Source organism: Oncorhynchus kisutch, linkage group LG4 (genome assembly GCF_002021735.2).
Source record: "Oncorhynchus kisutch isolate 150728-3 linkage group LG4, Okis_V2, whole genome shotgun sequence".
Classification (NCBI taxonomy): Eukaryota; Metazoa; Chordata; class Actinopteri; order Salmoniformes; family Salmonidae; genus Oncorhynchus; species Oncorhynchus kisutch.
This window is the reverse complement of record NC_034177.2, coordinates 27,334,729-27,362,219: the sequence shown is the minus strand read 5'-3', so window position 1 is coordinate 27,362,219 and position 27,491 is coordinate 27,334,729. Positions and strand designations below refer to the sequence as shown.

The 27,491-nt window shown below is 42.5% G+C and overlaps 1 protein-coding gene across 2 annotated transcripts in view; it reads left to right on the top strand.

The window, feature by feature from the left end:
• cfdp1 (craniofacial development protein 1) overlaps positions 1-26,868 on the top strand; it is a 69,175-nt gene extending 42,307 nt beyond the window's left edge. For both annotated transcript variants that reach the window (XM_020480682.2, XM_020480681.2), the window contains 2 exons: positions 21,396-21,554; positions 25,686-26,868. In XM_020480682.2, the coding sequence (XP_020336271.1) occupies positions 21,396-21,554; positions 25,686-25,779 (253 nt within the window). In that variant the 3' untranslated portion in view covers positions 25,780-26,868. The remainder of the gene's footprint in view (positions 1-21,395; positions 21,555-25,685) is intronic.
• Positions 26,869-27,491: the final 623 nt, after the last annotated feature.

Sequence of the window (27,491 nt, the reverse complement as noted above, 5' to 3'; positions counted from 1 at the left end):
GTTTAGCTCAGTTACCTTAGCTTTCTTGGGAACAGGAACAATGGTGGCCCTCTTGAAGCATGTGGGAACAGCAGACTGGTATAGGGATTGATTGAATATGTCCGTAAACACACCGGCCAGCTGGTCTGCGCATGCTCTGAGGGCGCGGCTGGGGATGCCGTCTGGGCCTGCAGCCTTGCGAGGGTTAACACGTTTAAATGTCTTACTCACCTCGGCTGCAGTGAAGGAGAGACCGCATGTTTTCGTTACAGACCGTGTCAGTGGCACTGTATTGTCCTCAAAGCGGGCAAAAAAGTTATTTAGTCTGCCTGGGAGCAAGACATCCTGGTCCGTGACTGGGCTGGATTTCTTCCTGTAGTCCGTGATTGACTGTAGACCCTGCCACATGCCTCTTGTGTCTGAGCCGTTGAATTGAGATTCTACTTTGTCTCTGTACTGACGCTTAGCTTGTTTGATAGCCTTGCGGAGGGAATAGCTGCACTGTTTGTATTCGGTCATGTTACCAGACACCTTGCCCTGATTAAAAGCAGTGGTTCGCGCTTTCAGTTCCACACGAATGCTGCCATCAATCCATGGTTTCTGGTTAGGGAATGTTTTAATCGTTGCTATGGGAACGACATCTTCAACGCACTTTCTAATGAACTCGCACACCGAATCAGCGTATTCGTCAATATTGTTATCTCACGCAATACGAAACATGTCCCAGTCCACGTGATGGAAGCAGTCTTGGAGTGTGGAGTCAGCTTGGTCGGACCAGCGTTGGACAGACCTCAGCGTGGGAGCCTCTTGTTTTAGTTTCTGTCTGTAGGCAGGGATCAACAAAATGGAGTCGTGGTCAGCTTTTCCGAAAGGGGGGCGGGGCAGGGCCTTATATGCGTCGCGGAAGTTAGAGTAACAATGATCCAAGGTCTTTCCACCCCTGGTTGCGCAATCGATATGCTGATAAAATTTAGGGAGTCTTGTTTTCAGATTAGCCTTGTTAAAATCCCCAGCTACAATGAATGCAGCCTCCGGATAAATCGTTTCCAGTTTGCAGAGAGCTAAATAAAGTTCGTTCAGAGGCATCGATGTGTCTGCTCGGGGGGGGATATATACGGCTGTGATTATAATCGAAGAGAATTCTCTTGGTAGATAATGCGGTCTACATTTGATTGTGAGGAATTCTAAATCAGGTGAACAGAAGGATTTGAGTTCCTGTATGTTTCTTTCATCACACCATGTCACGTTAGCCATAAGGCATACGCCCCCGCCCCTCTTCTTACCAGAAAGATGTTTGTTTCTGTCGGCGCGATGCGTGGAGAAACCCGTTGGCTGCACCGCCTCGGATAGCGTCTCTCCAGTGAGCCATGTTTCCGTGAAGCAAAGAACGTTGCAGTCTCTGATGTCCCTCTGGAATGCTACCCTTGCTCGGATTTCATCAACCTTGTTGTCAAGAGACTGGACATTGGCAAGAAGAATGCTAGGGAGTGGTGCACGGTGTGCCCGTCTCCGGAGTCTGACCAGAAGACCGCCTCGTTTCCCTCTTTTTCGGAGTCGTTTTTTGGGTCGCTGCATGGAATCCACTCCGTTGTCCTGTTTGTAAGGCAGAACACAGGATCTGCGTCGCAAAAAACATATTCTTGGTCGTACTGATGGTGAGTTGGCGCTGATCTTATATTCAGTAGTTCTTCTCGACTGTATGTAATGAAACCTAAGATGACCTGGGGTACTAATGTAAGAAATAACATTAATAACACGTAAAAAAACAAAAAACTGCATAGTTTCCTAGGAACGCGAAGCGAGGCGGCCATCTCTGTCGGCGCCGGAAGTTGGAGTGGAATTGTAATGGAATTGTAATGGTTTAGCAGATAATAATAAAAGATGAACAATATTTACCTGGCTTAAAAAGATGCTATGTAATATTTGTTGTTTACAGGAAACTCATTCAAAAAATGGAGATAAAGTTGTGTGGAAAAAGGACTGGGGGGATGAAATATACTTTTCTCATGGGCAAAGAAACTCAAAAGGGGTGATGATATTAACAGTCATTTTGATCGGAATGTGCAAATTGTCCAAACAGATCCGCAAGGTAGGTAATGATATTAAATATGATATTGGACCATACACAGATATGGCTCGTCAAACTTTACGGACCAAATAATGTTGATCCAAGTTTCTTACAAAAAAAATAATATATATAATAAATGATTAACCCTTACAAGCAATACAAGACAATTATTATGGTGGAAGATTATAATACTGTTTTAAATACCTCAATGGACTGTAAACGAAATCACACTACAAACTATTTACCTCATGCTCTTAAGGAAATCACTAATGTCATGGATATATTGGAACTAGTGGATGTATGGAGCCTTAGATATCCTGACCTAGTGAGATATACATGGCGGAGGCTCAATCAAGCTAGTCATCTCGACTACTTTCTTATGTCATTCTTGTTGGCACCTAAAGTTTAAAAAGTGTTGATGGGGGACAGAATGCGGTCGGACTATCAGATAATTGGCATATACATTACTCTTACTGACATTCCACATGGCGAGGATATTTTTACATTTAATCAAAGCCTTTTGGATGATAACTTGTTTTTAACTAGGACAGAGGAATTTATAACTGTGTTTTTCTGACAACATAGGTACAGCAGATCCCCTTATTGTATGGGACACTTTTAAATGTGCCTTTAGAGGCCATGCAATTCAGTACTCAGCTCTATAACTAAAGCAATTTCGGTCAAAAGAGTCAATATTTACAAAGGAAATGGAAGGTCTAACAGAACAGATCGATAGCAATAAAAACTGTACCATAGAGGATCAGAATAAGGAAAAAACTAAATAAATGGAGGAACTTATTCAAGAAAGATATTAAGTGTAATCTATTATCCTGATAAAGCAAACTAAATAATTTACTGAAACTTGTTACAAATGACGGAGTCACCCATGATTAACTAAATTATATTTTGAAAGAGGAAGCAAAGTACTTTAAGCACATGTTTCATTTCAGTCTCCTCCATCTCCTCTAACCAAAGTTAATTGTATGGATTTGTTTCTATTTATAATGTAAAATTAACAGCTGTACAGAAAGACTCATTATCTTGATGCAATTAAAGCCTTTACGTCTAGCAAAACTCCAGGGCTGGATGACAAGAAGGTCTGATTTCATTATTACTGAAACAGGATACAAGTGGTAAATATAAAGATATAAAAATGGAATGCCCTTACACTTTAGTGTTGTGATGCAAAAGTTATAGCAAAATGTATAGTGCATAGAATTAAAAAGGTATTTATTGTTGGATATTATTCATTATAGTTTTTTTTTACATGGACGATACATTAGAGATAATGTAAGACAAGTACTGGAAACAACAGAACACTGAAAAATCTGGGAAACCAGGGCTGCTATTCATAGCTGACTTTGAAAAGGCTTTTGATAAAGTACAACTGGAGTTTATATATGAATGCCTGGAACATTTCAATTTTGGAGAATCTCTTATAAAATGGGCTAAAGTCATGTATAGTAACCATAGGTGTAAAATTGTAAATAATGGCTACTTCTCAGAAAGTTTAAAACTGTCAAGAGGACTAAAACAAGGTTGTCCTTTGTCGGCATATCTATTTATTATGGCCATTGAAATGTTAGCTATGAAAATCAGATCCGACAATAAAATCAAGGGGTTAGACAAAACAAAGGTGTTATTGTACGCTGCTGATTCATGCTTTCTTTTAAATCCACAATTTGGATCCCTCCACAGCCTCATCAAGGATCTAGATCTGTTTTCTAACCTCTCTGTACTATATTACGTATTGGATGATTGAAAAATTCTACTTTTACATTACCGTGTAGTTTACCAATAAAATGGTCTGATGGTTTTGTGGACATACTCGGTATACATATCCCGAAATAAATAGATGATCTCACTCCAATACATTTGTATAAAAATTTAGAAAAAATAGATAAGATCTTGCTACCATGGAAAGGAAAATATCTGTCTCTGTGGAAAAATGACCCTGATTAACTCTTTGTCATATCCCAGTTTACCTATTTTCTTATGGTCTTGCCTACACCTAGTTATTTAAATTATATGAGAAAAAAAGATTCAATTTTATTTGGAATGAAAAGCCAGACAAAATTAAACGGGCCTATTTATATAATGAATATGAATTTGGAGGGCAGACATGATTAAATATTGAAGCATTAGACCTTTCACTAAAGGCTTCAGTCATACAAAAGTTATACTTAAATCCGAACTGTTTCTCTAGCAAATTAATAATAATGTCTCACCCCATGTTCAAGAATGGCCTTTTTCCCTTTATACAGATTATAACCTTGCACTATCTCCCAAATATCGCTATTTTTAAAACAAGCCATAGAAAGTTGGTTGCAATTTCAATTTAATCCCCCCCCCCCAAAAAAAAAGAATAAATAATACTACAAATATTGTGGTTAAACTCAAATATACTAATAGATTTCAAATAAAATAAAAGTTTAACAAATGTATAGTCTTTGTAAATGATATCATAAATAGGGCTGGTGGAGTTATGTCACATGTATACAGCAAAAAAAAATATATGGAAATGAGTGCTCTACCCAAAATTCCAAGCAACTAATTGCAGCATTACCGCAAAAACGGAAGAGGAAAGTGGAAGGGGGGAAAAGTAAGGAACTTGTCTGCATTAAAGACCATAATTGGTTAAAGAAAATTGTGATAAATAAAAAATTATACCATCTAGGACAAAACAACAAAACAATTGACAGCTGTGAAATATAGATTGCAACATAGCTGGGAAGAGATTTTTTATTTACTGATCCCATGACACATGGTTTATGAACTGATACGCAAAACAACGCCGGATTCCAAACATATACTTTTTCTATTTAAATTATTATGCAAAATTCATGCAACCAATATGATGTTATACAGTGCCTTGCACAAGTATTAACCCCCCTTGGGGTGTCCTATTTTGTTGCATTACAACCTGTAATTTAAATATATTTAAATACATTACTTTTTCACATAGGGTACATGATGGTTTGGATAGCTTTTTCCCCTTAATAAATAAAGTTAAAAACTGCATTTTGTGTTTACTTGGGTTATCTTTGTGTAATATTAAAATGTGTTTGATGATCTGAAACATTTAAGTGTGACAAATGGGCAAAAAAATAAGAAATCAGGAAGGGGGCAAATACTTTTTCACAGCACTGTACACAAAATAGTCCAAATTGGTGAAGGGAAATTTAAAAAATAACTTGTTTAAAAAAAGAGAAAAAAAAGACAAGTGGTGCGTGCACTTGTATTCAGCCCCTTTGCTATGAAGCCCCTAAATAAGATCTGGTGCAACCAATTACCTTCAGAAGTCACATAATTACTTTGATTGCACACAGGTGGACTTTATTTAAGTGTCACATGATCTCTCACATGATCTCAGTATATATACACCTGTTCTGAAAGGCCCCAGAGTCTGCAACACCACTAAACAAGGGGTACCACCAAGCAAGTGGCACTTTGAAGACCAGGGAACTCTCTAAACCATGAAAACCAAGGAGCTATTCAAACAGGTCAGGGACACAGTTGTGGAGAAGTACAGATCAGGGTAGGGTTATAAAAAGAACATCAGAAACTTTGAACATCCCATGGAGCACCATTAAATCCACTTTTAAAAAATGGAAAGAATGTGGCACCATAACAAACCTGCCAAGTTAGGGTCGCCCACCAAAACACACAGACCAGGCAAGGAGGGCATTAATCAGAGAGGCAACAAAGAGACCAAAGATAATCCTGAAGGAGCTGCAAAGCTCCACAGCGGAGATTGGAGTATCTGTCCATAGGACCTCTTTAAGCTGTACACTACACAGAGCTGGGCTTTATGGAAGAGTGAGCCATTGCTTAAAGACAAAAATAAGCAAACACATTTGGTGTTCGCCAAAAGGCATGTGGGAGACTCCCCAAACATATGAAAGAAGGTACTCCATCCCCACAGTGAAGCATGGTGGTGGCAGCATCATGTTGTGGGTATGCTTTTCATTGGCAGGGACTGGGAAACTGGTCAGAATTGAAGGAATGATGGATGGAGCTAAATACAGGAAAATTATTGAGGGAAACCTGTTTCAGTCTCCCAGAGATTAGAGACTGGGACGGAGGTTCACCTTCCAGCAGGACAATGAACCAAAGCATACTGCTAAAGCAACACTCCAGTGGTTTAAGGGGAAATATTTAAATGTCTTGGAATGGCCTAGTCAAAGCCTAGACCTCAATCCAATTGATAATCTGTGGTATGACTTTAAGATTGCTGTACACAAGTGGAACCCATCCATCTTGAAGGAGCTGGATCAGTTTTGCCTTGAAGAATGGGAAGGAAATGCCTTGAAGAATGGGGAAAAGTCCCAATGGCTAGATGTGCCAAGCTTATAGAGACCTACCCCAAGAGACTTGCAGCTGTAATTGCTGCAAAATGTGGCTCTACAAAGTATTGACTTGGATGGGGTAAATAGTTATGCACGTTCAGGTTTTTGTCTTATTTCTTGTTTGTTTCACAATAAAAAAATATTTTGCATCTTCAAAGTGGTTGGCATGTTGTGTAAATCTAAAAATACAAACCCAGGTTGTAAGGAAACAAAATAGTAAAAATGTCAAGGGGGTTGAATACTTTTGAAAGCCACTGTATATAAGGGGGATACAGCCTTCCCAGCTCTGCAGATTTTGCTGCGAAGAGACAGAATCATTACATAATTTGTTTTGGTACTGTCCATATGTAGCTTGTTTTTGGTCACTGGTCCAGGAATGGCTGAAGAATTACAACATTTACGTGGAGCTTACTCTAATGATAACATTAGTTATCTTGTTGTTATTAGTTGTTATTATTCCCAACCTTCAGCTCCATTCAACCCCTCCCATCTATCGCTTAACACCATCCATATTGGATTTCTATTTGTCATATATTTTTCAACTGTGCTGTGATGTTGACATTTCTATTCTCATAATTTCTAGATTGTAAACTAAAAATGTACATTTTTGCTAAAAGCATTATTATATCATTGATCGATTGACTATTACTTTTAAGATCACCCAGTAGTGGTTTTTAGTTTACAATCTAGAAATTATGAGAATAGAAATGTCAACATCACAGCACAGTTGAAAAATATATGACAAATAGAAATCCAATATGGATGGTGTTAAGCGATAGATGGGAGGGGTTGAATGGAGCTGAAGGTTGGGAATAATAACAACTAATAACAACAAGATAACTAATGTAAAACATACTGTGTCTGTAAAACTAATATAGGTTCAGAACTTTTGTGAAAGAAATAGATGTTTGAGGAAGGACAGGAGTAAAAACAAACAAAATATAACTATTGTAAAATAGACTGCCCGTGAAATGTATTTAGTATGTATAAGCTGGAAGCAGAAGCCTAAGCGTTGTTGTTCACTACTTTACTCCAATTAAGGGAGGGGTGGTAGAGTGAGAAAGTAATAAAGAAAACTATGGGCCTCCCGGGTGGAGCAGTGGTTAAGGGCGCTGTACTGCAGCGCCAGCTGTGCCATCAGAGTCCCTGGGTTCGCGCCCAGGCTCTGTCGTAACCGGCCACGACCGGGAGGTCCGTGGGGCGACGCACAATTGGCCTAGCATCGTCTGGGTTAGGGAGGGCTTGGTCGGTAGGGATGTCCTTGTCTCATCGCGCACCAGCGACTCCTGTGGCGGGCCGGGCGCAGTGCACGCTAACCAAGGTTGCCAGGTGCAGCTGGCTTCTGGGTTAAGAAGCAGTACGGCTGGTTGGGTTGTGTATCGGAGGACGCATGACTTTCAACCTTCGTCTCTCCCGAGCCCGTACGGGAGTAGTAGATACAAGATAGTAGCTACTACAACAATTGGATACCACGAAATTGGGGAGAAAAAAGGGGTAAAATTCTAATAAAAAAATAAAGAAAACTATATATTTTTTTAAAGATGTGTATATGTATTTATGTGTGTGTGTGTATGTATATACAGTTGAAGTCGAAGTTTACATACACTTATGTTGGAGTCAATTAAACTGTTTTCAACAACTCCACAAATTTATTGTTAACAAACTATAGTTTTGGCAAGTCGGTTAGGACATCTACTTTGCATGACACAAGTCATTTTTCCAACAATTGTTTACAGACAGATTATTTCACTTATAATTCACTGTATCACAATTCCAGTGGGTCAGAAGTTTACATACACTAAGTTGACTGTACCTTTGAACAGCTTGGAAAATTCCAGAAAATGATGTCATGGCTTTAGAATCTTCTGATAGGTTAATTGACATAATTTGAGTCAATTGGAGGTGTACCTGTGGATGCATTTCGACATCTACCTTCAAGCTCAGTGCCTCTTTACTTGCTTGACATCATGGGAAAATCAAAAGAAATAGACCAAGACATCAGAGAAAAAATGTGGACCTCCAGAAGTTTGGTTCATCCTTGGGAGCAATTTCCAAACGCCTGAAGGTACCATGTTCCTCTGTACAAACAATAGCACGCAAGAATAAACACCATGGGACCACGCAGCCGTCATACCGCTCAGGAAGGAGACGCGTTCTGTCTCCTAGAGATGAACGTACTTTGGTGCAAATCAATCCCAGAACAACAGCAAAGGACCTTGTGAAAATGCTGGAGGAAACAGGTGCAAAGTGTCTATACCCACAGTAAAACGAGTCCTATGTTGACATAAACTGAAAGGCCGCTCAGCAAGGAAGCAAAACTCCCATTAAAAAAGCCAGACTACGGTTTGCAACTGCACATGGGGACTAAGATCGTACTTTTTGGAGAAATGTCCTCTGGTCTGATGAAACAAAAATAGAACTGTTTGGCCATAATGACCCTAGTTACATTTGGAGGAAAAAGGGGGAGGCTTGCAAGCCGGAGAACACCATCACAACCGTGAAGCACGGGGGTGGCAGCATCATGTTGTGGGGGTGCTTTGCTGCTGGAGGGACTGGTGCACTTCACAAAATAGATGTCATCATGAGGGAGGAAATTATGTGGATATATTGAAGCAACATCTCAAGACATCAGTCAGGAAGTTAAAGCTTGGTCGCAAATGGGTCTTCCAAATGGCCAATGACCCCAAGCATACTTCCAAAGTTGTGGCAAAATGGCTTAAGGACAACAAAGTCAAGGTATTAGAGTGGCCATCACTAAGCCCTGATCTCAATCCTATAGAAAATGTGTGGGCAGAACTGAAAAAGTGTGTGTGAGCAAGTAGGCCTACAAACCTGACTCAGTTACACCAGCTCTGTCAGGAGGAATGGGCCAAAATTCACCCAACGTATTGTGGGAAGCTTGTGGAAGGCTACCCAAAATATTTGACCCAAGTTAAACAATTTAAAGACAATGTTACCAAATACTAATTGAGTGTATGTCAACTTCTGACCCACTGGGAATGTGATGAAAGAAATAAAAGCTGATTAAAAGCTGATTAAATGTCAGGAATTGTGTAAAATGGAGTTTAAATGTATTTGCCTACGGTGTATGTAAACTTCTGACTTCAACTGTATACTATCGGTCAAAAGAGTGTGCAAGCTATCATCAAAGCAAAGGGTGACTAACTGAAGTATCTCCAATATAAGATATTTTGATTTGTTTAACACTTGTTTTGTTACTACATGATTCCATATGTGTTATTTCATAGTTTTGATGTATTCACTCTTATCCTACAATGTGGAAAATAGTTTTAAAAAATTAAGAAAAACCCTTGAATGAGTATGTGTCTAACAATAATGTTTTGGCCCTATAGCTTACTGCACAAACCTTATTTCTTCAGAACTGTTTTTAATTGGTTAATATATCATTGGCTTATGTTTTTTAAGTCACGTTTAAAAAATATCTGAGCGGTTGTTCTCTGCTTGCTTTTTGACTCAAAGTGATGTTGACTCAAAAAAGGTTGCTGACCACTGGGTTAGAAGCAGCCAGTGTTTTAGTGTTGTATGAATAAGAAAGATGACAAGCATTCTCCATGTAGTTTACAGGAGACGTGTTGCAGTGATGTTGCCGTGTCAGTGATTGTGTCAATATGAGTGTGTCTGTAGTATCGCAGAGCATCCATAAACCAATGTGCAATCCTGTAATCCCAAATGTGCATTTCCAATGTGTGGTAGACAATGTCTACACACACACCTGAGACACCCACAGCCCGAGTCACATTTCCCCTGACCTCCCTCTTTCCTGTTGAGTCGGTGTGTTTGACATTCTCCCTGGTAACCACAGCAGAGGAACACGTATGTTTTACCCATCATAGGGATCATGAGTGAGGAGTTTAAACTCTGTTACTCTGTCAGGACTAACCCCCCCCCCCCCCCCCCCACTGATTCAGGCCTAGTCTGTGTTAGTGCCTGGTGAAAGAGGAGACGCAGCAGCACACGGAGGCCCACCGCTCGGAAGTTAATTTCTCTTTTTAGCTGCAGCCCAGCCTAACCTCTGGTGTTCTTTGTGTCTCTGCTTTTATGTCACTTCCTCAGACTAAATTGGCCTGAGATGTATTTCTGAATCACATAGTTTTTAGTCTTCTGGAGAATTCTGGGCTAGTTTGCACTCTACCCGTGTTTGTTTAAACCATCTGGATTTTAAGAGAAAGAGGGATAGAGAAACTGAGAGGGAATATATTGAGTGGGACTCATAGGGAGGAGGGAGAGAGAGACGCATGAGCATAGAGGATGAAAATGGAAAGAAAAATCTGAAGAGGAAGCACTCACATATTGTGAGTGTGAGAGAGAGATGCATACTGTCATGTATAAATAGCCTGTGTGGCAGCGAGCTAGAGGGCTGGTGAGTGTGTGTAAGTGTGGAGCGAGGCACCTGTGGAGAAACCCATCAGGGGAGAGCAAATATTAACCAACATGCTGCTTATGTATTCACTTAGAACACAACACAGCCAGGCAGATCAACTAGCTACTGCTGCAGGTACGCTATGGCTGCTCCTGTTAGGGGACCGAAGGGGCAGTGTGTGTCACGGAGTGCCAGAGAGTCGTTCCATGTCATTTCAACAAGCCATGACACCCACCGTCTGATAGTTCTGAAATTGTGTCTCTAGTTAGAAACAGGTAATATTGGCATTCCTGAAATATTGCTGCCCCCGGACCCCCACAACCCACGCCAATCCCATCCCAACAATCAGTATACAGTATCAGTTCTCTATGTAGGAACTGATACTGGGGCGGCAGGGTAGCCTAGTGGTTAGAGAGTTGGACTAGTAACCGGAAGGTTGCAAGTTCAAACCCCCGAGCTGTCGTTCTGCCCCTGAACAGGCAGTTAACCCACTGTTCCTAGGCCGTCATTGAAAATAAGAATTTGTTCTTAACTGACTTGCCTAGTTAAATAAAGGTAAAATAAATAAATCTAGGTATGTTTATTTTTTATTTATTTTATTAAATGTGTAATTGAAGTCGCTTGTTTAGCAGCAAAACCAATGCGTTCACATCTTTGGGGCAAAACAAACGGGGTTGGCTTGGAATCAAAAGATTTTAACAACATGTAAAATATATTTATTCTTTATTGAAAACATAAGGAATTTTGCACAATTAGCACTTGTTGTTTCAGTTGTTGGTTAGCTAGCTAGTGAATTGTTACCTTATTAGCATAGACGTGACATGAGTCAAAACAAGTCATGGTATCAATAACTAGGTACAACGAGCTGAAACAAGCCACCTATGATTCAGGTGAATGGATTATCTTGGCAAAGGAGAAATGCTCACTAACATGGATGTAAACAAATTTGTACACAGCAATTTAGAGAAATAAGCTTTTTGTGCATATGGAACATTTCTGGGATCTTTTATTTCAGTTCATGAAACATGGGACCAAGACTTTACATGTTGTGTTTGTATTTTTGTAGTTCTGTATAAATACAAGAGACCAGCAAAATGGATAAAAGAGTGTGGCTGTATAGTACTTTCACAGTACTTTATGGTAAATAATGCATGGCGACTTCAATGACACTTTATCTGATCATGGGGGAAATACTACTTGTTAAACATAGAGAACTGATACTATATACTGGCTGTTGGGGTGGGATTGGATTGGGGTGTGGGGGTCCATGGGTGGCTTTTGACCATACATTTTTTTTTATCCTCATGTCTTACTGATTGTTAGGAAGACGTTTGGTCCAAATCGGATGTTGGGCACTATATTTACTGAATATTATCTGAATTCTATAAATTAAAATGGCCAATTTGGGTGCAATCAGTTAGCTTAATTTCTCCGAGATCAAATTAGCGATGTCCGGGTTAGGGGAGGGTTTGGCCGGCAGGGATGTCCTTGTCCCATCGCGCTCTAGCGACTCCTGCGGCGGGCCAGGAGCATACACGCTGACACGGTCGCCAGGTGTACGGTGTTTCCTCTGACACAATGGTGTGCCTGGCTTTCGGGTTATGCGGGCATTGTGTCAAGAAGCAGTGCAGCTTGGTCGGGTAGTGTTTCGGAGGACGCACGGCTCTCTACCTTCGCCTCTCCCGAGTCCGTACGGGCGTTGCAGCATTGGGACAAGACTGTAACTACCAATTGGATACCATGAAATTGGGGAGAAAAAGGGGTAAAAGTTTTTGGTTTTTTTTTATTGAAAAATGATATAGTTCAGGAATGCTAATTGTATCTGTTAGTAACTACAGAAACGATTTCAGAACAATCTGAGATGATGGTTGGCGAAATCCTGTTTCTTGTGCTTTTTGAGGTGGAACGACCCCAGAGAGAGACCTGTGGCAGTGTACCAGGTGTGTGACTGGTCAGGTTGTGTGTGTGTCATCGCACCTAAGTGAAGGACAAGTCATGATGTTATGTTTCAGCAAGGCTATCAGATTTGCCTCTCCACCATAGGTTATGTCTGAGTTTTACACATTGCTATGTTTGTAATGAGAGGGTAACATGGGAACAGTTTAGCTTTGTACGAACCGTCCTGATCTCGTAAGCTTAAATTCTGTTTCACTATCCGTGTAGCAAAAAATAATGTAAGCTGAGAGATCAGGATGGTTGGTACAAGGTTAGGAACTGGTGGCAGCAGTATAAAATGCTTTTATCTCCTCAGCCCTTCCACCCTAACCTAGAGCTGTCATTCACTCACTGACTCACCCAGGGCTGGGGAGGGCAGGGCAGGAGATACCCACCAACCCCCTGGTAACACATTCCTTACGCGACCAGGCTTTGAAGATCACAGAGAAATGAGGAGAGCAAAGGAGGTGTGGAGAGCGAGAGCGAGGGAAAGATGGAGGAAGAGAGGGAATCTTCTGAGGAAAGTTCAGATGGGCATGCCAGAATGCACACACACGCGGCGTAGTCCATCTTGGCATCACTTCAGTCACCCGAGTCTTGCGCCACAGAGAGGGACTGTACTGTAGGCCAGTTGGAAGACCGAGTGGGGCTCGAGGTACTGCTATTGCTGTTGTTTGCTCGATAGTTGGATTGTATGGGCTTGTTTACTTGTTTTATTTTAGTCAGGATGGGTAGCCAATTGGCCTCCTTTTAAAGGTCTCTTCAAACTGTCAAGCCTGCATTTGCATAAAGCCTTTAGCAAATATGATTAAACATACTCTATTGTCACTCTCTGGTGCCCAAACACATTCATAATCACATAATGCATAGCCTATCACTGGACACTAGCTAATGGTTTGCTCTTGTTATACATTTATTATGATTGGATTATATTGGACCATTGTGATGCATAACGGAACTGCTCTTTCCTCTGACTTGCTCCTCTGGATTTGCTCCAAACATAACGCTTTGTATTTAGGACATTAAGTTGAATTATTTGTCACATTTTGGGCAGTTTTACTTTAGTGCCTTAATTGCAAACAGGGTGCATCTTTTGTCATAGTTTTATTCTGTACAGGCTTCCTTCTTTTCACTCTGTCATTTAGGTTAGGATTGTGGAGTAACTACACTATATATACAAAAGTATGTGGATATCACTTCAAATTAGTGGATTCGGCTATTTCAGCCACACCCATTGCTGACTGGTATATAAAATCGAGCACACAGTCATGCAATCTCCGTAGACAAACATGGGCAGTAGAATGGCCTTTCTGAAGAGCTCAGTGACTTTCAACGCAACATCGTCATAGGATGCCCCCTTTCCAGTCAGTTTGTCAAATTTCTGCCCTGCTAGAGCTGCCCCTGTCAACTGTAAGTGCTGTTATTGTGAAGTAGAAACGTCGAGGACCAACAACAGTGCTGAAGCGCGTAGTGCATAAAAATCATCTGTCCTCGGTTGCAATACTCACTACCGAGTTCCAAACTGCCTCTGGAAGCAACTTCAGCACAAGAACTGTTCATCAGGAGCTTCATGAAACGGGTTTCCATGGCCGAGCAGCCGCACACAAGCCTAAGATCACCATGCGCAATGCCAAGCGTCGGCTAGAGTAGGTTAAAGCTTGCCACCATTGGGCTCTGGAGCAGTGGAAACACGTTCTCTGGAGTGATGAATCACGCTTCACCATCTGGCAGTCCCTCGGACTAATCTGGGTTTGACGGATGCCAGGAGAACGTTACCTGCCCCAATGCATAGTGCCAACTGTAAAGTTGGTGGAGGAGGAATAATGGTCTGAGGCTGTTTTTCATGGTTCCAGCTAGGCCCCTTAGTTCCAGTGAAGGAAAATCTTAATGCTACAGCATACAATGACATTCTATGTGCTTTGTGGTAACAGTTTGGGGAAGGCACTTTCCTGTTTTATCATGGCAATTCCCCCTTGCACAAAGCAAGGTCCAGATGGAAATGACTTGCCGTGTTCAGTGTGGAAGAACTTGACTGGCCTGCACAGAGCCCTGACATTAACCCTATCGGACACCTTGGGATGAATTGAAACAACGACTGCGAGCCTAATCGCCGAACATCCGTGCCCGAACTCAAAAATGCTATTGTGGCTGAATAGAAGCAAGTTCCTGCAGTAATGTTCTAACATCTAGTGGAAAGCCTTCCCAGAAAAGTGGAGGCTGTTATAGCAGCAAAGGGGGGCCCGACTCCATATTAATGCCCATGATTTTCAAATAAGATGTTTGACTAGCAGGTGTTCACATAATACTTTTGGTCATGTGTACATTTTGTTGCTCCATCCTCAGTTTTCTCCTACCACAACTATTAAACTGGAACTGTTTTAAAGTCACTATTAGCCCCATGGTGAAAACTCTGAGCAGTTTTCTCCTACCACAACCATTAAACTCTGGAACTGTCTTAAAGTCACTATTAGCCCCATGGTGAAAACTCTGAGCAGTTTTCTCCTACCACAACCATTAAACTCTGGAACTGTTTTAAAGTCACTATTAGCCCCATGGTGATAACTCTGAGCAGTTTTCTCCTACCACAACCATTAAACTCTGGAACTGTTTTAAAGTCACTATTAGCCCCATGGTGATAACTCTGAGCAGTTTTCTCCTACCACAACCATTAAACTCTGGAACTGTTTTAAAGTCACTATTAGCCCCATGGTGATAACTCTGAGCAGTTTTCTCCTACCACAACCATTAAACTCTGGAACTGTTTTAAAGTCACTATTAGCCCCATGGTGATAACTCTGAGCAGTTTTCTCCTACCACAACCATTAAACTGGAACTGTTTTAAAGTCACTATTAGCCCCATGGTGATAACTCTGAGCAGTTTTCTCCTACCACAACCATTAAACTGGAACTGTTTTAAAGTCACTATTAGCCCCATGGTGAAAACTCTGAGCAGTTTTCTCCTACCACAACCATTAAACTCTGGAACTGTCTTAAAGTCACTATTAGCCCCATGGTGAAAACTCTGAGCAGTTTTCTCCTACCACAACCATTAAACTCTGGAACTGTTTTAAAGTCACTATTAGCCCCATGGTGATAACTCTGAGCAGTTTTCTCCTACCACAACCATTAAACTGGAACTGTTTTAAAGTCACTATTAGCCCCATGGTGATAACTCTGAGCAGTTTTCTCCTACCACAACCATTAAACTGGAACTGTTTTAAAGTCACTATTAGCCCCATGGTGAAAACTCTGAGCAGTTTTCTCCTACCACAACCATTAAACTGGAACTGTTTTAAAGTCACTATTAGCCCCATGGTGAAAACTCTGAGCAGTTTTCTCCTACCACAACCATTAAACTGGAACTGTTTTAAAGTCACTATTAGCCCCATGGTGAAAACTCTGAGCAGTTTTCTCCTACCACAACCATTAAACTGGAACTGTTTTAAAGTCACTATTAGCCCCATGGTGATAACTCTGAGCAGTTTTCTCCTACCACAACCATTAAACTGGAACTGTTTTAAAGTCACTATTAGCCCCATGGTGATAACTCTGAGCAGTTTTCTCCTACCACAACCATTAAACTGGAACTGTTTTAAAGTCACTATTAGCCCCATGGTGATAACTCTGAGCAGTTTTCTCCTACCACAACCATTAAACTGGAACTGTTTTAAAGTCACTATTAGCCCCATGGTGAAAACTCTGAGCAGTTTTCTCCTACCACAACCATTAAACTCTGGAACTGTCTTAAAGTCACTATTAGCCCCATGGTGAAAACTCTGAGCAGTTTTCTCCTACCACAACCATTAAACTCTGGAACTGTTTTAAAGTCACTATTAGCCCCATGGTGATAACTCTGAGCAGTTTTCTCCTACCACAACCATTAAACTGGAACTGTTTTAAAGTCACTATTAGCCCCATGGTGATAACTCTGAGCAGTTTTCTCCTACCACAACCATTAAACTGGAACTGTTTTAAAGTCACTATTAGCCCCATGGTGAAAACTCTGAGCAGTTTTCTCCTACCACAACCATTAAACTGGAACTGTTTTAAAGTCACTATTAGCCCCATGGTGATAACTCTGAGCAGTTTTCTCCTACCACAACCATTAAACTGGAACTGTTTTAAAGTCACTATTAGCCCCATGGTGAAAACCCTGAACAGTTTTCTTCCTATTTGACAATTGAGTTAGGAAGGACACCTTTATCTTTGTAGTGACTGGTTATATTGATACATCAGCCAAAATTGGGTTTAATAACTTCACCATGCCCAAAGGGATATTCAATGTCTGCTTTTTATTTTATTTGACCCATCTACCAATAAGTTGTCTTTTTTGCGAGCCATTAGAAAACCTCCCTGGTCTTTGTGGTTGAATCCGTGTTTGAAATTCACTGCTCGACTGAGGGACTTTACAGATAATTGTATGTGGGGTACAGAGATGAGGTAGTCATTCAAAAATCATGTTAAACACTATTATTGCACACAGAGGGAGTCCATGCAACTTATCCACGTGCTTCTCCACCTGCATTGCTTGCTGTTTGGGGTTTTAGGCTGGGTTTCTGTACAGCACTTTGAGATATCAGCTGATGTACGAAGGGCTATATAAATACATTTGATTTGATTTGATTATCATGTGACTTGTTAAACAAAGGAGTTGAATACTTATTGACTCAAGACATTTCAGATCTGAATGTTTAATTCATTTGTAAAAAATTCACATAATTCCACTTTGATATCATGCGATATTGTGTGTAGGCCAGTGACACAGTCACACAAACAAATCTCAATGCAATACATTTTTTAATTCAAGCTGTAACACAAGACAAGTGGTGTGAATACTTTGTGAAGGCTCTGTACGTCCTTTTAGAACGGCTCTCAGTATAGTCATACAGGTTTTGGATGTTGTACACATTAAATTGTGTCATTCCGAACTTTATCCATATTCCATTTGGTTGGACTCTAGCCATGCTTCTCCATGTAGCCAACGCATGCGCACACAAAGTCCAACCAAATGGAGTATAATGTTGCCGATTTAAAGTGAAATTCCTCCATGTTTATACCCTGATATATCTTGGTCAGCCAAGCATCCCCCTTTCCCGTTGCTCAGACAGACCTCACAGTACATATAAGACAGACGGAACAGAGACTGGGCACGAACAGGGGACAGAGAAGGGAAGGTTGAGGTCCACAGAGAAAAGGATTTTCCCTGGTCTGTAGTGTAACAGAGCATAGCAGCCGTTCGACTAACTAACTATCAGCACCCATTGTTGACAGTACATCAAGAATCCATCTTAGTGGTCCATTTATTTGTTATTATGGGTAAAGCTTGGGGTCAGTCCCACTCTGGCAGCCCTCCCTGAGAAGGGGACACATTCCTTGTGCAGCACAATGGAATGTGGTGGGGAGGCCGAGGGGAGGAATGTATTTCCTTTTGAGGCAACAGTAGAAGAATAGAGAGCGAGTTTGTTGTTAGGAGCCTTTATGACAGCTGTTTCCTGACAGAGAGGTCTTCAGTGAGATGGCCATGACAGTCCTGTCTGTTAGCAGGGGCTCTTAGCACCCCGCTCCTCACTTCACCTTTTTTCTCTTCTCCTCCTTCCTCCACTAAGGTTGCAGAGCTGTGTGTGTGTGTGTGTGTGTGTGTGTGTGTGTGTGTGTGTGTGTGTGTGTGTGTGTGTGTGTGTGTGTGTGTGTGTGTGTGTGTGTGTGTGTGTGTGTGTGTGTGTGTGTGTGTGTGTGTGTGTGTGTGTGTGTGTGTGTGTGTGTGTGTGTGTGTGTATGTTCCTAGAAGAGGTCGTGCAGCCTGGGCAATGGGTTGTCTCTCTGCTGGAGGGCTGTGCTGTAACCTTGTCCATGCATTTAACATTCTCTCCAGGCTCATAGAGAGCTAAGTGCTGCAGCCTGGCACACTGCCCAGACCCTCCCCAGCCCACCACATAGGGACGGGGACAGGCTGGAATGACTATCAGTTGAGCCCTGATTGTCTATTTATCCCCTGTCACAGCAGTTTGGAGCCTGGATTACAGTCGTGTGTGTTTGTGAGCAGGTATACCTATTGCTGCACGGTTTACCCTGCCTCTTCACTAAGGAACTGCTTCACTGCTCTGTATCCCTCTGCCTTTCTCCCTCCTTCCCTTCACTCTCCATCCTTCTTCATAACTCTCTCCATCCCAAATGAGGCTCACAAGCCTTGACACAATCACACAGATGTTGAAATCTCAACACTGGAGAAGTGTAGTGTATCTGACCTCTATGTGCTTTAGCAGTCTGCTGTAGAGGCTGAGGCTCAATTTGCTGCATTGAGGCTGGCTGCTTGCACATGACTGGGCAGCAGCAGCCCAGTGTTTAGCAGAGGCCAATGATGCAGTGCAGTTATTGGGACACTGGCAGTGCCTGTCTTGGGTGCTGTGCCATGATTGGATCGGAGCAGAAAGAAAAACAATATTAGATCTGTGACCTTAATTCATTTAGCTGTTTGTTTTGTTCAACTCGATGTCATTTTCCTCAACGTACACTGTATTCTAAATGGATATTATTGTTTTTGTACGTATAGAACGATGTGTGCATGTGTAGGTGTGCGTGCTTCCGTCCATGTGTGCCAGGTACAAATGTAGGATCTTAATTTGATCACCCTTTTGTTGCTGCGAATTTTCCTGCAGGAAAACCCACACTAACACACAGTTAAATCAACAGTATTGCACTTTTCATATAGCTTACTATTGGCCAGCTAATAGCCTAACTACCTATCAAGCAACATTGCAGATTAATCCTGTTGCTGCATGATTGTTTTGCTGTGACAATATAGGTCAAATGAAGATCCTACATCTGTATGTGTGTGAGCGCATGTGCATGCATGCACTTATGTGTGTCTACGTACATGTGCATGGCTGCATGCATGTGTAGGCTACTAGGCTGTTTGGATGTTTAGTCTGGCCAATGTTAGGCTGCTGTGGGAACAGTGCTCAGTGGACGCAGCTGGCAGAAAGATGTCTGTAATCATGGGCTTATGTGACATGTTCAGTCAGCAGGTGTGTGTCTGTGTGTGGCAATATGTGTGTGTGAGTACATTACTAAGGGAGTGTGTATTCTGGAGGGGAGTTTGGGTGTGTTGCATGTTGGTAGGATAAGACGTGTATGTGTGGCGTTCTGCTATTCTGGAGGAAATGGATCTGTTCCTGAAGGGAATCACAGCAAGACAGACAAACAAAACATTGTAGAAGAAAAGTCCAATTCCCCCTCGCGTTTCTGTTGCACGCCGTCCTCCTCTCTCTGAACGATGCTGACAGCGCCGACACAGATGGCAAATGCATTCTGTCAGGCAGACTTTAGCCTTGCTTCTCTTCAAATAATCCTTACCCTTTTTATGGAAAGAGAGAAAAGTATCTGCCTGTGTGTGGATTAGAGAAATGTCTCTTTTTCCTCTCATTCCTCCTTATCACTGTACCTGTAAATTCACCACCACCCTTTGAATAGCAATATACTATAGTAACACTGTATGACTGACAATATTGGAGTGTGTGTTAGTGATTCAGGCTTGTCGTTGGCCCTACCTCCAGCTGGATTGATTAGTATGTGTTTTCCAGTGTGTTTATCCTCACGTTGCCTTGTCATTTTATAGCAGCCTGTTACGGCCGATTACATTACGAGCAGCTTGTTGCAACACACTTCCAATGAGCTGGAACTCTATATTAACAGGGTTGTTATCAACATGTTCAGAGCGGGAGGCTGTTCGTGTGTGTGTGTGTGTGTGTGTGTGTGTGTGTGTGTGTGTGTGTGTGTGTGGGTGTGTGGGTGTGTGTGGGTGTGTGGGTGTGTGTGTGTGTGGGTGTGTGTGGAAGGGTGTATGCTTCCATGTCATCTTTTCTTGACCTTCGTTTCAGTGTCACTTCCCTTTCCTGGTGATCCACAAAAGCCCTGAGAAAGGAGACGCCCTTGTTAAACACACCCTGTCTTTACTGTCTACTGACACACACACACACACACACACACACATGCACACACAGACGCACACACACAGATGCACACACAGAGAGGAAAGCAATAGTGAAACATTTTGAGTCTGTTCCTCTTGAAGGAACCTGCACTATGACTCACCTGAGTGTGAAAGTGCTAATTCTTGGAACCTTGACACCCTCTAGTCCCCCCCTCCAAGGTCTGATGGCCCTCTTCCTCCTGCTAGGCTCCCTTATGGTGGAGAGAGAGGAGAGCCAGTCTAATGTCTTCAGCTATTTCTAAGCACACATCGTTTAACATTTCATTACTGCAGCCAAGCGAAACCTCAGTGTCAGGATGACTTTCTTCTGATTCAAAATGGACTGATGTCTTTGTTCAAACAGCTGCACAAAGAAACAAGCTGATGGGCTGAAATGCTCTGCTAGAAGAATAACTGCAATTTTATTTTGTTAGGTTTTATAATCTGAAATCTATCCCTATTTCCTACCTACTGCCCCAATTCCTTTTTTTCTCATCTCTCTCTGCTCATTCACTCCCTTGCCCCATTATTCCATTATCTTCATTGTGAGCATTAGAGCTTGTGGCGATTTCATTTATTTCTCTCCCTTGAAAATTCCAAATATCCCTTTTCTCTCCCATTTTCTGAAGAAGAGGCTTGCAAAAATTGCCAGCTTCATCAGCCCTGTGTCTGTATTCTCTGTCAGTGTGTAATGTCCATATGTGTCCTCCTCAGTGTGAAGAGGCCTGCAGGGATGGGCAGCATCCTGAACCGGCTCGGGGGGAAGAAACAGAAGATGAGCACGTTGGAGAAGTCCAAGATGGACTGGGACGCCTTCAAGGATGAGGAGGGCATCGGGGACGAGCTGGCCATCCACAACCGAGGCAAAGAAGGGTGAGTCTCTCTCTAATAGTACCAGCGAAGCCATATAGTGTTCTGCAACACCACTCCACCACAGAGAGGCAGGGCAACTGATAGATCAGTTAAAAAGTATTCTTTCTCTACCCACCAGCCTACTACTAATTCTGAGCAACAGCACATGTCTATCTTTGATACCAGTGGCCTCTATCTATCTACAGTAGTCACCAGCAGGTTGGACTCTGGATAGACAGAAATATCATCTCTGATATGATATAAGTCCTTTGTGATGATAGGCAGGTTGTTCGTGACTGAGCTCTGCATCAGTCCAGCCTTATCCCCTGCCTGACCTGTAGCTATGAAGCAGTCTGTCTGCATGCCTGCTCAGAATACCAGCAGCACCTGACACCCATGGCTTCCACTGGCGTCCATCTCCCTTTCCTCTCCCAGCACAGGCAGGATTTTCCCTCTGCTGTCAGAGGACCTGCGGTAGCATTATTCTTTCCTAAAGGTTACTGTTGAACAGATGAGTCATTTAACAGTCCCCCCTCCATCTTTCTCTCCCCCTCTTATCTCCATCCTCATCTTTGTCTGACTGATGAGCCGTGCAGCCTAGCTGCTGGTCCCTTCTCCTCCTGCGTCACAGGAAAGCTAATGAGCAGAGATGGCAAAACACAGTCTAGAGCAGGTTGTAAATCTTTTTTTGGACACATTATTGAAACCACTCACATACACAGAAGCTTTTGCCCTATGTTCCTTTTGTATGCAGTGAGTGTTTGGAGTGTTTTCTGTACATGTGAGAGTTTCAGGGCAGCCAACCACAGGACTATTGGCAGACACCTACTGTACACTAAAGTGATACATATTCACTGCCCACCTTGGATATGAACGGATACACTCCATCCAGGCTATATAATATCCAGCTGTTATTCAGGAGTCCCATAGGGCGGCACACTATTGGCCCAGCGTCGTCCGGGTTTGGCCTGGGTAGGCTGTCATTGTAAAGACGAATTTGTTCTTAACTGACTTGCCTAGTTAAATTGGGGGAAAAAACTAATAAAAACATGACCAAAAGTATGTGGAAGAGGTGGTTATGGAATGAATAATGGTCTGGGGGTGTTTTTCATGGTTCGTGCTAGGCCCCTTAGTTCCAATGCAATGACATTCTAGACTATTCTGTGCTTCCAATTTTGTGGCAACAATTTGGGGAAGGCCCTTTCCTGTTTCAGCATGACAATGCCCCCGTGCACAAAGTGAGGTCCATACAGAAATGGTTTGTCGAGATCGGTGTGGAAGAACGTGACTGGCCTGCACAGAGCCCTGACCATAACTCCATCGAACACCTTTGGAATGAATTGGAACGCTGACTACGAGCCAGGCTTAATGGCCCAACGTCAGTGCCTGACATTACTGACAGTGAGACCTGAGGGGAACTCTGGAGTGTTGCACTCAAAAGTCATGTGTGTAGACAACAACTACTCAACACGCTATATGTCTGTCTCATCTACCACTGTAAACTGAAGTCACCTTGAGGCGTATGACACATTTAGGCCAAGTTCAAGTGTTCCCCCATAGGAAGGTGACCTACTTTGTGCAGAACATATGACGGAGAAATGAAAGATACCAAATTATAACAAAGTGGTAATATGTAGATTGGGTGGAAAAAATGGGCGCAGAATCAGATGACCGAATTCTGTCAGATAGGCCAACGGTGAAGTCATGACATCATCAACAGGGTCTCCATATTTTGCTGAGTGGTGACTGTGAGGTGTCAGGTGATATACAGTGGGGTCTGAAATGATTGACATTGTTGATAAAGATGAGCAATAATGATTGTAATAAAATAAATAATTCAAATACAGAGCTATATTGTTTGCAAAAAAAAAAAAGGGAAGTTACACTGAGTGTAGAAAACATTCGGAACATGACATAGACTGACCAGGTGAAAGCTGTGATCCCTTATTGATGTCTCCTGTTAAATCCACTTCAATTGGTGTAGATGAAGGGGAGGAGACAGGTTATAGAAGGATGTTTAAGCCTTGAGACAATTGAGACATGGATTGTGTACGTGTGCCATTCAGAAGGTGAATGGGCGATACAAAACATTTAAGTGCCTTAAGGCACACTGGTTTGAGTGTGTCAAGAACTTCAGCGCTGCTGAACTTCAGCGCTGCTGTGTTTTTCACTCACATTAGTTTCCCGTTTGTATCAAGAATGGTCCACCACTCAAAGGACATCCAGCCATCTTAACACAACTGTGGGAAGCATTGGCGTCAGCATGGGCCAGCATACCTGTAGAACGCTTTTGACACCTTTTAGAGTCCATAACTGACGAATTGAAGCTGTTCTGAGGGCAAAAGGAGGTGCAACTCAATATTAGGAAGGTGTTCCTAATGTTTTGTACACTCAGTGTATATTATTTTATACTAATACAATTGTTCAGAGAAAGAGATTTATTTTAACAAGTAATACTTTTTTGAAAAGCTAGGGGTCAAAATTATTAAAGATTTTTATAAATAAAGTAGTCAAGTTTAGTATTTTGTCCCATATTCTTAGCACGCAAAGATTACATTAAGTTTGTCACACTACAAACTTGATGGATGCATTTGCAGCTCATTTTGGTTGTTTCAGATTATTTTATGCCCAATAAAAATGAATGGTCTTTTCACTTTATATTATAAATAAGAATATTATATGTTCCTAAACACTTCTACATTAATTTAATGTGGATGCTACCATGGTTACGGATAATTATGAATGAATTGTTAATAATGATGGTGAGAAAGTTACAGAGGGTCAAAGATCATACTTCCAAGACATGCTAACCTCTCACCATTACCAATAGCAGGGGAGGTTAGCATGTCTTGGGGGTATCATAATTACACAGTCATTATAATTACCCAGCCTGCAACTGTCTCCATGGCTACCCAGCGCCCCTCAGTGTGAGGTGGGGGCTAGCTCTCTAATTTCTCCAATCCCATGTTTTTGTCTACACTAGAGCTAGGCACTTGGGGGGTTCATACTCCCCTGGGGATGCTAATCTAGCATGACATCATTGCCCGTTGCTAAGAGCAGCCCTAGTAACATTGGGATGATTAACTCCGTCACTGCCTGCTGAGAGTAGAGGAGGCTCATAACCATGCAGGCAGAGATGTCACACTACCCACCACTGTGTCTGTGTTACAGTATAAGATATGAGAGAGGAGACCGTCTCACTCTATATTAAGCCTCTCTAGACAGTGGTGAGATGAAGTAAAGACCGTAGTTTAGAAGGTTCAAAAATACAACCCGTCCGACAGCTAAATTGCTGCTTTCTCCGAGTACCTCAATTTCTCCCGTGTTTTTCCATCTCTTTGGGTGGGATGTGGTTGTGTGGAGGGAGTCAGTCTATAGGGTTCGGAGGCCAGGGGCCTGAGCAAGAGACTGCAGTAGGCGGTCCACTGGGCCACGCTGGGAGGCCGCAGAATGTTCTTGGAGCTCCAGACAGCCCCATAGTCGGGATACGCCCTGGGCCGGCTCTCCCACGGGGTCACACACAGACTGGGGGGCCAGTGATGATGCCTCCCTCTCTCTGATCTAGGGCCAGTGAACAACCAGTGGTGGGTGTGAGCCAGCTTCTTCCTATCTCTGGGAACGGGTTTGGGTTTAGAGGATAACTGTGGGTACAGTGGTGTATTTCATTCAAACTGTCCCTTGTGTGTTGAGATATGGATCCTAGTGTGCTAGGCAGAGGCAGTGCTTAGAGAGAGAATATGGGAAGAGCTACTTTCCTAGCTCCTGCTGGGTAAGAAGAGTTAAACAGCCATTGGGGAAACCTACAGCCCCTCTCTCTTACCACCTAGGGATTCATTACACTCATCTTCATCACACTGTTGTAGTTGACACTTGAATAGTTGAGGTATTGATAACTAAATTTGCATTTGTGTGACGAAGATGCTTGTCATAAGCCAGAGAGTTGTTAATCAACTAATTTACTTTTGTGTGCGCACTTAGTGCTAACATGCTATCAGGTGTTCACTATAACAATGAGCCAGGACCTTGCGTAACATGCTTGTCCCAGAACAGCTGTTTATAGGAGCAGTGTGTTTGCGTGCCTGCTTTGTAATATCTCCTGCTGGATGTTTATGTGTGTTAGTAATTCTATTTTCTGTGTTTGTTGGGCTTTAGGTATGTGGAGAGAAAGAATTTCCTGCAGAGAGTTGACCACCGGCAGTTTGAGCAGGAAAAGAAAGTACGTCTCGGCAACATCATGAAGCGATGACAAGGAATAATAGAGGAGACGCTAACAATTGTGACACATGTGCACCACTCTGAACATGTTGCCCAGTTCCCTCCCTTGTTTTCTCTTCCCAGTACTTGGCCTCTGGACTGCCCATGTGTTTGGAATGGCCCGACAGTACCTGCTACCTGCTGTTTTTGGACCTGCGTCAGATTTCACACTCCCAATCTACACACAGCACTCTCATTACACCTCCATCTGTTCCTGGACCTGCGTGTGACCCGAATCACCTAGACTCAGACCCCTGACTGTGTCTTCCTACCTCTATGAGAGGTGTGTTGGCAGTGTTAACCTGCTTACCTCAGCACATGGCTGTGTGGGTGTTCCTGTACTGAACATTTGTCAACATCATCACCAGGATGAAGAAAGAAAAGGAAAGCATTCCAGGAGTGAGAAGAGGAGAATGAGCAGCACAGTCATGATTCCACACCCTGAACTCTGTATCACTCGTTATTGGCATTGACTTGAGAGGGAAAGAGAGGAAGAATCCACACACTGCTCAGATATTTGTGCCATTGCTCCACATCTCCTGCAGTGATTCGGGTTGGTGTGCTGTTCATTGGTAGAGTTAAAGTTGCATTTCACCTCCCTGTTGTGCGGACTGCACTTCTCTGGATAAGTTCCAGCTAATCTGAGGAGAAAGATTTGTCTCACTCTGATGTACCGTCGTTATACCAATAACTATCACAGTATCTGACATGCAAGATGAAAGATCTATGTTTCAGGAACATGTCAGCTTAGCTGCTTCTTAAACCTGAGCTAAGAGGGGAGAGGATCACTGAGCGTTTCCTCAGCTACTGTTCTCCCAACGTAATGACACAGCTCCTATTACAAGGTAATTTTATGGTTGTTCAGTAACAGACACTCACACAGACAGGCTAATTCAGGGACTTTATTTTTAGTTACAGGTTGTTAAATGAATGGGCTTCAAGTGTGTCTGAATAATAACGTCTCGTATTATTATGTCAGAATTTGGACTTGTGTTATGTTGTTATCCTGGTACTGTACTGTGTCAACTGTATAACATTGAATAAAGCACGCTATTTGGTTTGAAATTGTTGTTTTAGTACAGATGGTATTGTTTTGCTCATTTGTACCCCTGACCTCCCCAAGGCCTTATATTCCAGCCTTCCTCTTCCCCCTTCCAAGGCTTTTCCCTTCTCCAGACAACTGTCTCCAGAAACACTACAATTACACCATAACCTGTTCCTCCCTGCCCCCTCTTCCCCTAATGCAACTGTTGCCCTCTCCCTCACCCCCCTAGGTCCTACACCCCTAACCCCATCCCCCATCCCTCCCGTCTTACCCACTCTGCTATGCCTTAAATAAGGAGGTCAGAGGACTCCACCACTCACACAGTATCTCTCAACCTCATTTCCTCTGTATCCAGGCCCCCTCCACTCACTGTTTCTGTGTTTCCTGCCTGAGTGTTTGGAGGGGAAAGGAGGAGAAGCCTGTGCATCCTTCATAAGAGGGGAATTGACTTGTTTACATTACATAGTTATAGGGATCCACCCTGCATCCCCATGGGGACTCACTCACTCAGTACATTTGTTTGTTTGTTCTGATTTTGCTTCATGTAACCAGACGAAAGCTTCCTCTATATTTTATATAAGCTGGTTTAGATAAAGAGATCCTGTGTACTGTACTATAGCAGGGAGAGTACACATGAAAAGCCTGCAGAGACATGCAGA